The sequence below is a fragment of the Trichechus manatus genome, unplaced genomic scaffold, assembly GCF_000243295.1.
Source record: "Trichechus manatus latirostris isolate Lorelei unplaced genomic scaffold, TriManLat1.0 scaffold00017, whole genome shotgun sequence".
In the NCBI taxonomy this organism is placed as follows: Eukaryota; Metazoa; Chordata; class Mammalia; order Sirenia; family Trichechidae; genus Trichechus; species Trichechus manatus.
This window is the reverse complement of record NW_004443953.1, coordinates 20,488,341-20,502,869: the sequence shown is the minus strand read 5'-3', so window position 1 is coordinate 20,502,869 and position 14,529 is coordinate 20,488,341. Positions and strand designations below refer to the sequence as shown.

The window sequence follows — 14,529 nt, the reverse complement described above, 5'->3', positions numbered from 1 at the left end:
CGTTGTTTTGTTTGGGCTTGAGGGAGCGATTTTGTGTTTTGAATGTTTGTTTTTATGAAATAACTCATGTTTATTTTTTTAAAAAAAATCAAACAATACTGAAGAGTTTACATTTAAAACTAAAAGTTCTTTTCCTTAGCTCTTGATTTTACTTGGTTTTTTCTTTTTTTTTTTTACTATTCATATTTTTAATAGAAGCAACAATAAAACCAAAACCAAACCCATTGCCATCAGGTTGAATCTGACTCATAGCAACCGAATAGGACAGAGTAGAACTGCCCCATAGGGTTTGCAAGGAGTGGCCAGTGGATTTGAACTGCCAACCTTTTGGTTAGCAGCCAAGCTCTTAACCATTGTGCTATCAGGGCTCCTTATGCCTTACATGTGCATAATTAATGCTATTTATATATTTTAAAATAAATACTTAATAACAAATTAGCTAATGAACACAGGCAGTATTACATGTACGTGGTAAAAATTTCAAACAGATTTATAGTGAAAGTTTTCCCTCCCACCTTAGGCTCCCAGTCTCCTTCCCCAGAGTCTATGGCAATTCTTTTTTTTTTTTTTTTTTTTAAAATGTCTCTTTGCATATATTTTCTATGCATGTACTTAAACATTTTTCACTCTCACTGGTTCCACTTGTCAGTGTACTATGGTGATCTTTCCACATTAGGATACAGATCTAGCTTATTTTTTGAAAGTTACAGAGGTTACAGAATATGTATGCCGCATAATTTATATAACCAGTCTCCAAGTGATAGACATTTAGGTTTTTTCCAGTCTTTTGCCGTTACTATCTCAAGTGAACATTGTTGTGCATTTATTTTGGCTACATGTATATCTGTAGAATAAATTCTCAGGGGTAGAATGGCTACATCAAAGGATATGTCCATTTTGAATTTTGATAGATTTTTCTCAGTTGTCCTCCAAAGAGATTTACCAAATTATACTCCACCACTAGTGAGAGCCGTGTATTCTCATTGTTCAGTAGTTTGCATGCAAGATAAATACAAATCCTTTATTAAATTTTGTATGATCTGAATAATTGCCAATACTTTAACAGTAGTCTACTATTTTCCATTACCAGGTGTGTATACATGGTAAAATTATAAACTATAATTTTAGATATATTCATGAGTTAAATTAGCCTTTGTGGCTCATCCTATATTTTGTTTTTCTTACTCAGGCTTTCTATTAACTCTGTCTTGATTTTAGAAAGAGGTCTAAAGGACTACAGTTACAAAGAGTTTTTATTAGCATAGGAAAATAAGTGTGAAAAGCAGAACATTACATTTTTTGCAGTATATGTCAAAGAGAAAATGTGCATAGCCAAAATTGTGTGGTTGATATCATAACAGGTCTTATATTTTTCAGGAACAACTATAATTGAAAATTTGCATAGTACATTCAAAAGTCTGAATTTAAGTAGCCCTCAAGTAGTAGAGAATTAATAGGTAGGAGCTCTAAATTTAAAAAAAAAAAATCTCCTTTTAGTTTAAACTACAGGTAAACTGTAGTTATCTGGGTAAGGAATAAAATGTAACAGACTTTTGTTTGTATGTACAACCACTTGGACTAGTTACTCTCTTTCTCAAACAGAAATTGAGAGACAATAGTTTTAAGTATGTATTATCATTGAGAAATTATAGTACAAGCAGATTTTCAGAAATAAAAACATGAATTGATTTAATCCAGTCTTGAAAGTAAAAATCTTTAGTTTTAATCTGTAGAGTGTTAAATTGTGACCATGTCTTTTATCACTATTTTTTGTAATTTTACACACATATTTCTTTACAGTCTTTGAGAAACATACTTCTTTCAGCATGCCTTACAGAAAAAAAAAAAGGCATAATTTCTATTTCCTTTTCTAGATACAAAATCTTACCCTAATCAGTGTGGAGTTACATGCTCGAACTAGACGAGACTTAGAACCAGATCCTGAATTTGACCCCATTTGTGCTTTGTTCTACTGCATCTCATCTGACACTCCACTACCAGATACAGACCAAACAGAACTCACAGGTGTAATAGTGATTGATAAAGACAAGACAGTCTCCAGTCAAGGTATTGTTCATTTTTATTAACTATAAACCTACCCACCGTATGATGAACCTTTTAACAAGAGGGAATCTCTGTACTGAGATCTAAACCAAGCAAAAATAAGCAACTCCTTTCCAAAATGTTTGCTGAGGTAGGAGTAGGAAGCGTTGTGTATAACTTTGTCCTAGATTCATTATTCTTACTTGAGTTACTGTGAAAACTCAGAAGCAAGACAATATAAGGATCTTAATAAAATTTCTAATTAACATATCTAGTTTGTTGTAAGTATTATTTTATAAAATACTCATTGTGAATACTGAGTCCAAATGACTGTGAATCTTAAGGTTGGGTGGACAGTCTTCCTCATGTATTCATGTGCTGGTATTTTGCTACTAATATAGTGTTTCATTTTGCTTTAAGAAGTTAAGTTACTATTCTGAATAAGTTAATGGTTTATATAGAGACTTTTAAAATTTATTGTACCTTTGTGTATATCTCTTTCTAAATACATATTATACTTTGGTTAAGAGATTCTTCAGACAGCATGCCTTCTAAAGGATTTTATAGAACACCAAGTGTCCTTCTACAGTTTTAAATGGTAGCCATTACAAGTGAATTCAGTCAGCTGAGGAGGAAGTCTTAGAATAGAACAAAGCCATATAGACAGGGATTTGCAGTTTAATCAGTGGTGTGCTTGAGCTGGCTTGTACTGGCTCACCAGCACGTTGTTAGATTTTCAAGGATTTGGGGAGCTAGTTGATATCACATTAGTAGCTTAAAGTCCGCCATGGTGGGAAATCTTTACGTCACAGAAATAGGCAAACACTACAAATCAAGGTTTTGTTTTGTTTTGTTTTTTTTTTTGAGAGCTGATTGCTAAACAGTTTCCAGCATACCATTGATCTGATTAAAATATTCTCTCCTAAGCAAAGCTTTTCCTGTTAGGAAGAGTAGAGACAGAAACAAAGTTATAAAATTTCTTTATGGCTGATATGTTAATATCTAGGGAGTTTCATAAATGTAGACTTCCCAGGGAAATAACTGAAAATATAAAGTGAATTTTCAGTTAAATAATAAACTATAAATGTTTTTAAGAAATTGGGTTAATTATGTTTTTATTTTGGGCAGTGCTTTCTTAATTTGAAGTATTTCAGTAGCATAATTTCACTCAGAAGTAAGAGATATTATTTACATAATTATATGTAATAAACATTTTATTTCTTAGATATCAGATATCAGACTCCATTCCTTATCAGATCTGGAATTACAGGACTAGAAGTTACCTATGCTGCTGATGAGAAGACACTTTTTCAAGAAATTGCAGATATAATTAAGAGGTATTCTTTTGTATTTTCTGAGTTTTCCAGTTTTTGTTCAGCAAGTCCGTTCATGGTATTGCTGACAATACAGGTGAAGATGGGAAGAGAATTCCTTCCTGTGGCCCTTGACAGTAGAGAGAGATCTTTGGAAAGAAGATTTTGTGCCTACCTCCCACCACCACCACTTCTGTCAAATTGTTGTTGTTGTGTGCTGTCAAGTTGATTCTGACTCATAGTGACCCTATAGGACAGAGTAGAACTGCCCCAGATTAGGGATAGGAAAAAGAATATTCTGTCCTAAAAGTTGAAGGGCCAGTGAAGGAGAAATATTTCCTTAGCCTCTTCGTTTCCCAGCTGGATTTTAGGATGGGTTTTTATGGTGGCGAAATAGTTAAGAAGGTCTGGTAGCACAGCAGTTAAGTGCTCAGCTGCTAACCAAAAGGTTGGCGATTTGTACCCACCAGTGGCTCCGTGGGAAGAAGACCTGGCAACCTGCTTCTGGTAAACTTTACAACCTAGAGAACCCTGGGGCGGTCCTACTTTGTCATATAGAAATCTACTCTTTGACATCTAAAAAACAACATGCTAAAGTTGAATTGAATTATTCATTAAGTAGGCTTCTACCTTGGGGGCTCGCTTACCACATTAATAGTTTTTGTTTGTTTGTTTGTTTTTCCCTTTAGGAAAATGCCTTTAAGTTCTAAACAAGACATTTTTTCCAAAAAACTTTGGAACACAATCTGTTCATAATTTTGGACTACAGATTTCCCCCACTATCTGAACATAGAGTGTTCCTCTGAAACCTTTCATAAGTCGAAATGTCATAAAGCAAAGAAGCAAGTACCATTAATTTATATGTGAAAAATTTTTGAGCATCCCCAGACCCAAAAAATAACCTACCAAATCATAGCAAATAACACAAAGAACCTAAAATAACACTAGCATACAGCAGAAGCAGTAACGCTGAGTGTAGTTCCTGGGGAAGGAGCTTGGTGAGTCCACTCTCGCTTGCTCAGGGTGCCTCCTGCCTCTGACGGCTCTCTGCAAAACAAATGCAGAATGCTATTTCCGTTTTTTGCCTTTTTTCATTAAAGCGAAAAATCTTCTTCAGATTTCTTTTGGTTAGTGAAAACAGGTACTAATGTGTTTTCTATATACAAATTGGGTGAAAAGTTCCTGAGAAAATTGCTTCATTTCATAAATACTTATTGGTTAATAGAAGATCCAAATGAGCCACTTAACCAACCTATTAAAAAAAAATGTTTTCTTGGTAGACAAAGCCACATGGCTGGTAATTTTGGAAGAAAGAACAGGATTGCAGCATGAGCATAGAGAAGCAAAAGAAGGCAAGGCAGCATGCCACAATAAGGTGAATACTTAAGTCTCAGAGATCAGAAATTAAACAGGTAGATTAATTCTTAGACAGGAAGTCCAGAAAGATCCCAGGGCACTCAAGGAAAGAGGTTTCCCAAAACCCTTCCTGCTTAGTCTCCCAACATAATTCCCAGCACCTTATCAAATCTTTGTTGATAAAAAATTTATCAACTCTCCCATTAAAGCTAAACTCTTCTTAGAGCAGTGAAAGATGGACTCTTATATGCCAAATGTATCCCCTATATAACTGTGTAATGGCTAAATTTAAGACACTGGGACAGAAGTCTTAAGTAGCTGTTTAAGGATCGCTAAGGATCAGAGATTTGAAGGATCTCCACACACGCACAGAAGAACTCATGTAGTTGACTGCCTAATACTAAGAGTAACTGAGGACAGACATTACATTATGGCCACAGTTGAACTTAACCTTAAGAAAAGAGTTTGGGAGATCTCTGGAGTTCCTATCACATACATTTCTAAGCATAGGTACAATATGAAGAGAATGCCAGATGATTACAGAGGCTTTCCACTATAACTCTTAAAAAGACAATTCTTCTAATTCCTTCATCTGAATTTCTCTGATGCCAGTTCATGAAATGTCTTGTTATTGCAAGAGTTATAATTCCAATCAGCTACTTGCTCTGTTGTAGCAACTAATTGAGTTGGTTAAGTACACTCATTTTTTGATAGTGTTTTGAAAACAATTTTGTCTCAATTAAGAAGTCTATTTTTATGAATAGTTACTGCTCAGAGCTGACTACTGAAAAAAATAAATTACCCTGTGCTTCTCTTAACGGATTTATTTCACAGATTTTGTTCATCTAGAATAATTGTATAGATGTTCTAATATTTTACAGATCTATTATGTATGCTTTTTTTTTTTTTTTAACCTGAAGGCCATTTAGTGTTAAGAGACTTTTTTGAAGCTGATAAAACATCTGTTTCAAGTTCAAAAGCCTAAGGATTCCATTTTCTTCTGAGAAAACATTTGGTGACAATAACAAACTATTAATGATTTGTTTTTGTGAGTTTTATTCACTGTATCAGGTTTCCAAAAATTACACTAAATTTTAGTGCTATTGTAAGTCCTCAGTATGACATTGAATTTTATTCATATCTTGAACAGAGATGAGAAAGTTATATCTCTAGAAACAGTTTGCCATGTTGTCATACTTGCATGGCTACCTTCTTTAAATGAGTGTTGAGTGACTTTAAGTTTTTACTTGGACAACAAAAACTAGGATGTCACAAAAAGTTCACCTTACTTTTAATTCTGAAAGATTTAAATGACTAGTGTCAAAAGAACTTGAGTTCAGGCTTCTACAATAGCATCCTTTTTATTTTTCCTGTTCCCCAAGGCCCTATTCAAATATATCTTATAATGTAAATTTCAATATCTGATCTGCTCCTGATCCACTGTTACGCCACAGACTTGCAGAGTTGCCATATATAGCTTACATCAGTAAATTAGTATAATCCTATGCTACAGACATTGGCTGAGGCTTGGGGTGTGAAAGATATAATTTAGGCAAGCTGCACATCCCACATTTCAGAGTGGCTTTATGAATGGTTATGTAAAACCCAGCTTGTTAAATTTTTGTGATATTTCACTCCTCCGTTTGGCTTTTATAAAGAATATAATATTCAGAGTAACTTCTAATTTGTTAGAGCTACTGTAGTTTTTGCTCTCAAAACTTGTGACTATGATCAGTTCCTCTCTTCCCCCCCAGTTTTCCCACTGAAGTAAATTTTCTCTTGTGCTATATAACTAGACATTTCTCCATGATGGTCACCATTGACATGGAAGTTGTAAGAGGAGCCACAAAGAGACTCCCCTGAGTAGATACAGGTTGTCGGTTCAATTTTCCCAATGTAACTCTGTGACTACAGTGAGCACATTTTTCTCCTAAATGCTCATGCTTAGCTTCCCCAGCTAATCTCACCCCTATTAATGTTTTATTCTTCCATTAAACTGTGTAACCCTCCTATTAAGTTTAGAGGAACAAATTTGTCATTACTTAGGCCTTGCTTCATGGAAGTTCTAAGTCATTACTAAGTGGGAAGAGAAAGTTCTTTTCATTTTCTCAGCACTTAAAACTATTTAAAAGGCAGTAGAGAAATGAAACTATTTTAGAGGGGTAGAGAAATGAAAACAGAATGACCTGAGAGATTTTTTTCAAAATACAGTATACGCATGCCCTCACGCTTCACGCAGCCCCTACTCATCATACTCTCAATTGTACCTCCATTCATACACATCAGTGGTAATGACCTGCCCTCATCCTAATTTCCATCCACCTCTTTTCCAAGCCATATCAAATAAATACACAATCTAAATAGAGACTATACTTGTTTTACAAAGTAGCTTTAGATCAAGTGCCTAGCTGTCCCACCCCTTCCTTCCTTACTGCTCTCCGAATTCCTTCCTGTATAGAAATTCTGTAGATACCACTGTATCATCCCTTCTCCACTTGAGAACTATTATGGAATATAGATTTTTATTTTTGTACTTTATATCATGAAGAAACAATTCTTTTGACTAAAGGTTCAAATGTGTGGTCCTCGTTTAAATTTTTTTTTTTTATTCATTCTTTAGGTATGATCCTGATATTCTGCTAGGATATGAGATTCAGATGCATTCCTGGGGTTACCTCTTACAAAGGGCTGCTGCCTTAAGTGTTGACTTATGTAAGATGATCTCTCGGGTGCCAGGTATGTAGCATTATGAATGTTTTGTGGTTCAGCTACAGAGCAAATTACAAAGTAAATGAAGACAAAACATTAAAAAGTATTATTGTCCTAACCCAGTTTCTAATACTAAATTGTATAAGTTCTAGATATAATCATAACTACATTATAGAAAAATTTAAAAAGAAATGAAAAAAAAAAAAAAAAAGTCCACATCTTACTGCTATAATAATGTTAGTATGTTGTTCTTTTCCTTTCAGTCATTTTTTATATACGTATATAGATTTATACGTTAAAAAAAAAAAACAGCTGCCATCTAGTCAATTTGACTCATAGCAACCCTAGAGGACAGAGTAAAACTACCCCATAGGGTTTCCAAGGCTGTAATCTTTACAGGAGCATACTGCCACATCTTTCTCCCGTGGAGCAGCTGATGGGTTCAAACAGCCAACCTTTCAGTTAGCAGCCGAGTGCTTAACCCACTGTGCCACATACATACATGTGTGTACATATATATATAGAGAGAGATATGTATGTATATATCTAATATACATGTATGTGATGTTGTTGTTAGTTGCCATGGAGTCGATTCAACTCATGGCAACCCCATGTGTGCAGAGTAGAACCGTTCCATAGATTTCTCAAGTCTGTGACCTTTTGGGAGCAGATTGCCAGGCCTGTTTCCTGAGGTGTCTCTTCATGGGTTCGAACCACCAACTTTTCAGCTAGTAGTGGAGCATTTAACCATTTTTGCCACCCAGGAACTCGATGTATAGGTATACATAGTAAGAAGGACCTGGTAGTCTACTTCTGAAAAAATTAGCTGGTGAAAACCTTATGAATAGCTGCAGAATATGGTCTGATATATTGCCGGAAGATGAGCCCCTCAGGTTGGAAGGCGCTCAAAATAACGACTGAGGAAGAGCTACCTCCTCAAAGTAGAGTCGACCTTAATGACGTGGATGGAGTCAAGCTTTCAGAACCTTTATTTGCTGATACGGCATGACTCGAAATGAGAAGCAGCAGCTACAAAGATCCATTAATAATCAGACCATGGAATGTACGAAATATGAATCTAAGAAAATTGGAAGTCATCAAAAATGAAATGAAACGGGTAGAGGTTGGTATCCTAGGCATTAGTAAGCTGAAATGGACTGGTATTGGCCATTTTGAATCGGACGATCATATGGTCTACAGTGCCAGGAATGGCAAATTGAAGAGGAATGGCATCACATTTATCGTCAAAAAGAACATTTCAACAACACTGTCAGTGATAGGATAGTACCCATACCCCTACAAGGAAGACCAGTTAATACAACTATTATTCAATTTTACGCACTGTTTTAGTCATCTAGTGCTGCTATAACAGAAATACCACAAGTGGTTGGCTTTAATAAAGAGAAATTTATTTTCACACCATCTAGGAGGCGAGAAGTCCAAACCCAGGGTGCCAGCTCCAGGGGAAGGCCTTCTCTGTCTGCCAGCTCTGGAAGAAGGTCTTTGTCATCATTCTTCCTGCTCAAGGAGCTTTTCAGCACAGGGACCCCGGGTCCAAAGGACACCCTATTCTCCTGGCTCTTGTTTCTTGGTGGTATGAGGTCACCATGTGTCTCTGCTCGCTTCTCTCTTTTATGTCTCAAAAGAGATTGCTTTAAGACACAACATAATCTTGTAGATTAAGTCCTGCGTCATTAACGTAACTGCCACTGATTCCACCTCTTCAACTTCATAGAGGTAGGATTTACAGCACATAGGAAAATCATGGATGACAAAATGATGGACAATCAAACAATACTGGGAATCATGGCCTAGAAAGGTGACATACATTTTGGGGGGACACAACTCAATCCATACCACACACCAACCACTAATGCCAAAGATGAGAAAATTGAAGATTTTTACCAACTTCTGCAGTCTGAAATTGATCGAACATGCAATTAGGATGCATTGACAATTACTGATGATTGGAATGCAAAAGTTGGAAACAAAGAAGAAGGATCAATAATTGGAAAATATGGCCTTGCTGACAGAAACAATGCCGGAGATCGCATGATAGAATTTTGTAAGACCAATGACTTATTCATTGCAAATATCTGTTTTCAACAATGTAAATGGCGACTGTACATGTGGACCTCACCGGATGGAATACACAGGAATCAAATCAACTATATCTGTGGAAAGGGACAGTGGAAAAGCTCAATATCATCTGTCAGAACAAGGCTAGGGGCTGACTACAAAACAGACCATCAATTGCTAATATGCAAGTTCAAGTTGAAGGTGAAGAAAAATAAAACAAGTCCATGAGGGCCAAAATATGGCCTTGAGTATTGTCTTAGTCATCTAGTGCTGCTATAACAGAAATACCACAAGTGGATGACTTTAACAAAGAGAAATTTATTTCTTCACAGTAAAGTAGGCTAAAAGTCCAAATTCAGGGCATCAGCTCCAGGGGAAGGCTTTCTTTCTCTGTTGGCCTTCTCATCAGTGTTCCCCTGGACTAGGAGTTTCTCCACACAGGGACCCCGGGTCCAAAGGACGCGCTCTGCTCCTGGCACTGCTTTCTTGGTGGTATGAGGTCCTTCTGTCTCTCTGCTCACTTCTCTCTTTTATATCTGAAGATATAATTTTGTAGATTGAGTCCTGCCTTACTAACACAACTGCCGCCCATCCTCCCTCATTAACATCATAGAGGCACAATTTACAACACATAGGAAAATCACACAATACCCGGAATCATGGCCCAACCAAATTGATACACACGTTTTTTGGGAGGACATAATTCAATCCATGACAAGTGTATCCCACCTGAATTTGGAGACCATCTCAAGAATAGAGTTGATGCATTGAACACTAATGACCGAAGACCAGACGAGTTATGGGAAGACATCAAGGACATCATGCATGAAGAAAGCAAAAAGTCATTAAAAAGACAGGAAAAAAAGAAAAGACCAAAATTGGATGTCAGAAGAGACTCTGAAACTTGCTCTTGAACATAGAGTAGCTAAAGTGAATGGAAGAAATGATGATGTAAAAGAGCTGAACAGAAGATTTCAAAGGGCAGCTCAAGAAGACAAAGTAAAGTATTATAATGAAATATGTAAAGACCTGGAGTTAGAAAACCAAAAGGGAAGAACATGCTCAGCATTTCTCAAGCTGAAAGAACTGAAGAAAAAATTTAAGCCTCAAGTTGCAATTTTGAAGGATTCTATGGGCAAAATATTGAATGACACAGGAAGCATGAAGAGAAGATAGAAGGAATACACAGAGTCACAGTACCAAAAAGAATTGGTCAACGTTCAGCCATTTCAGGAGGTAGCATATGATCAAGAACTGATGGTATAGAAGGAAGAAGTCCAAGCAGCACCTGGAGGAGGCATTGATAAAAAACAACTCCAGGAATTGACGGAATACCAATTGAAATCCTTCAACAAAGGGATGCAGCACGCTGGAGGTGCTCACTCGTCTTTGCCAAGAAATTGTGAAGACAGCTACTTGGCCAGCTGACCGGAAGAGATCCATATTTGTGCCCGTTCCAAAGAAAGGTGATCCAACAGAATGTGGAAATTATCGAACAGTATCATTAATACCATACGCAAGTAAAATTTTGCTAAAGATCATTCAAAAGCAGTTGTAGCAGTATATCAATTGTGAACTGTCAAATTCATGCCGGATTCAGAAGAGGATGTGGAACAAGGGCTATCATTGCTGATGTCAGATGGATCTTGGCTGAAAGCAGAGAATACCAGAAAGATGTTTACCTGTGTTTTATTGACTATGCAAAGGCATTAGACTGTGTGGATCATAGCAACTTATGAATAACCTTGCAAAGAATGGGGATTCCAGAACACTTGATCATGCTCATATGGAACCTGTGCATAGTCCAAGAGGCAGTTGTTCGAACAGAAGAAGGGGATACTGCATGGTTTAATATCAGGAAGGGTTGCATCAGGGTTGTATCCTTTCACCATACTTACTCAGTCTGTATACCGAGCAAATAATCTGATAAGCTGGACTGTATGAAGAAGAAAGGGGCATCAGGATTGGTGGAAGACCCATTAACAACCTGCGATATGCAGATGACACAGCCTTGCTTGCTAACAGTGAAGAGGACTTGAAGCACTTACTGATGAAGGTCAAAGACCACAGCCTTCAGTATGGATTGCACCTCAACATAAAGAAAACAAAAATCCTCACAACTGGACCTATAAGCAGTATCATGATAAATCGAGAAAAGATTGATGTCAAGGATTTCATGTTACTTCGATCCACAATCAACACCCATGGAAGCAGCAGTCAGGAAATCAAATGACTTATTGCATTAGGGAAATCTGCTACAGAAGATCTCTTTAAAGTGCTAAAAAGCAAAGATGTAACTTTGAGGATTAAGGTGCACCTGACCCAAGTCATGGTATTTTCAGTCCCTTCATATGCATATGAAAGTTGGGCAATGAATAAAGAAGATCAAAGAGGAATTGATGCCTTTGAATTATGGTATTGACAAAGAATATTGAATATACCATGGACTGCCAGAAGAACGAACAAGTCTGTCTTGGAAGAAATACAGCCAGAGTGCTCCATGGAAGCGAGGATGGCAAGACTTCGTCTCATGTACTTTGGGCATGTCATCAGGAGGGACCAGTCCCTGGAGAAGGACATCATGCTTGGTAAAGTAGAGGGTCAGCAAAAAAAAAGGAAGACCCTTGATGAGATGGATTGACACAGTGACTACAGCAATGGGCTCAAACATAACAAAGACTGTGAGAATGGCACAGGACCAGGCAGTGTTTCATTCCGGTGTACATAGGGTCACTTTGGGTCGGAACTGACACAACGGTACCCAACAACAACAAATATATATATTTTAACCATACTATATATATTCCATTTTATTATGCTTCCTTCATTCAGCATTTACCATAAGTATTTTTCTGTGTGCTCAGCTGCTAACCAAAAGTTTGGAGGTTGAGTCCTCCCAGAGGCACTTTGGAAGAAAGGCCTGGCGATCTTCAAAAGATACAGCCGTTGAAAACGATGTGGAACACAGTTCTACTCTTAATATTCATGGAGTCCCCGTGAATCAGAATTGACTTGACAGCAACTGGTTTTTTTATTTTATGAGATAGTCTTCATAATCATTATGAAGTTGCATAATATTTCTTTGAGTTGATGAACCATCATTTTTATTTTATTTCCCTGGTTGTATTTTTTATCCATTTAGTTGATAAGAAAGGGTGGAATGGGTGGAGGAACACTGACTTGTTAATTATTACTTTTTATTTGGGTATCAAGCTAAAATTTGCAGGACTTTTACAGGCTATTCCCCAAAAGTCTGATTCTTATTGAAGAAAACCAAAAACCAAACCCATTGCCATCAAGTCAATTCCAACTCATAGTGACCATATAGGACAAAGTGGAACTGCTCCATAGGGTTACCAAGGAGCACCTGATGGATTTGAACTGCTGACCTTTTGGTTAGCAGCCATAGCACACCACAGCTCTGAAAAGAGGGGTAATAATATTTGCAATAATAGTAAAAAGCATTTGCAGTTTGTAAAACAATTTTTTTAAGTATGTTTTCTTTATAACTACAGAATTTTTAATAAATTTGTTTCAAAGACTCCCCAGGAAGTCTGACTAGAACAAAGTAGCAGGTACTTTGGGAGGCTAAAAGGCCAAATACAGACTTACCAGGAGACCACCTGGGAGAGGTTATGACTTCAATAAAATGTCTTAAGTGTTGGTAAATTTAAAGGGAAAAGTTGAAGCTAGAAGATTCAAGGACAGTAAGTATTTTGAACTTTGCAAAAGCTTGGAATGAAAAGGAAGAGGTACGTTGCTCAAACATTCTATAGAAGAATCCTGATTAAAAGGGGGAAAATGCAGAACAGAATTTTAAATTCTCATGGACTCCAGACTTGCTGGAGCCATGGAAGCTGGGTGATCCCCCACAAGTGTTGCCCTGAGATAATCTTTAAACCGTCAACCAAAAATATCTCTTGAAGTCTTCTTAAAACCAGACAGTAGTTTAGCTTAACTAGTAAAAAGTGTCTGCCTTGAACATTATGCTCTTTTAGAAACTATCTATATGGGATCAAATTGAGAACAGCAACTCGAAAGATTAGGTGGGAACCTTAGGGGGCTGTCAGTTTATGTTAATGGAGGAGGAACAACTCAGAGAAGGAGGGTGAGGATGATTGCACAACTTGAAAAATGTAATCAGTGTCACTGAGTTGTACATGTAGAAACTGTTGAATTTGTATATGTTTTGCTGTGTATATTCTCAACAACAACAACAAAGTAAATAAATAAAAGAAGAGAGAGTTAGATGGATGGGTGTGCATGGTCTTTGGAATCAGCTAATCCTCATTTAGAATACTAGTTCTTTTACTATATGACTTGGGGCATGATAATAATATTTCTGAGTAGCGTAAAATGATAAGTATACTAACATAATAAAGTGATTGTATTAAAATACAAGAGAGAATGTTAATAAAGTTTCTAGAATATAATAGGTGTTCAGTATGTGGTAAATATTTTATTATTCCAAAGCTTCTAATCAATGACATTACACCTAGTGTTATGTTAATAACACTTGAACTGCCAGAAATTCAAGCTGGATTTAGAAGAGGACATGAAACCAGGGATATCATTGCTGATGTCAGATGGATCCTGTATGAAAGCAGAGAACACCAGAAAGATGTTTACCTGTGTTTCATTGGCTATGCAAAGGCATTCGACTGTGTGGATCATAATAAATTACGGATAACACTGAAGAATGGGAATTCCAGAACACTGAATTGCGCTTATGAAGAACCTGTGCATAGATCATGAGTCAGTACTTCGGACAGAACAAGGGAATAATGGGTGGTTTAAAGTCAGGAAAGGTGTGTGTCAGGGCTGTACCTTTCACCATACTTATTTAGTCTGTATGCTGAGGAAGGAATCTAAGAAGCTGGACTACATGAAGAAGAAAGGGGCAGCAGGATTGGAGGAAGACTCATTAACAACCTGCATTATGCAGATGACACAACCTTGCTTGCTGAAAGTGAAGAGGACTTGAAGCACTTACTGATGAAGATCAAAGACCACAGCCTTCAGTATGGAT

At 36.9% G+C, this 14,529-nt stretch overlaps 1 protein-coding gene across 8 annotated transcripts in view; it reads left to right on the top strand.

Annotated features, from left to right (window-relative positions):
• Positions 1 to 14,529, top strand: part of REV3L (REV3 like, DNA directed polymerase zeta catalytic subunit) — a 197,236-nt gene that overhangs the window by 137,282 nt on the left and 45,425 nt on the right. For all 8 annotated transcript variants that reach the window (XR_002823319.1, XR_002823318.1, XM_023727674.1 and 5 more), the window contains 3 exons: positions 1,875 to 2,067; positions 3,269 to 3,380; positions 7,333 to 7,448. Coding sequence is in view for 6 of the 8 variants with exons in the window: in XM_023727674.1 (XP_023583442.1) it covers positions 1,875 to 2,067; positions 3,269 to 3,380; positions 7,333 to 7,448 (421 nt within the window). In the remaining 2 variants the exon portion in view is untranslated. The remainder of the gene's footprint in view (positions 1 to 1,874; positions 2,068 to 3,268; positions 3,381 to 7,332; positions 7,449 to 14,529) is intronic.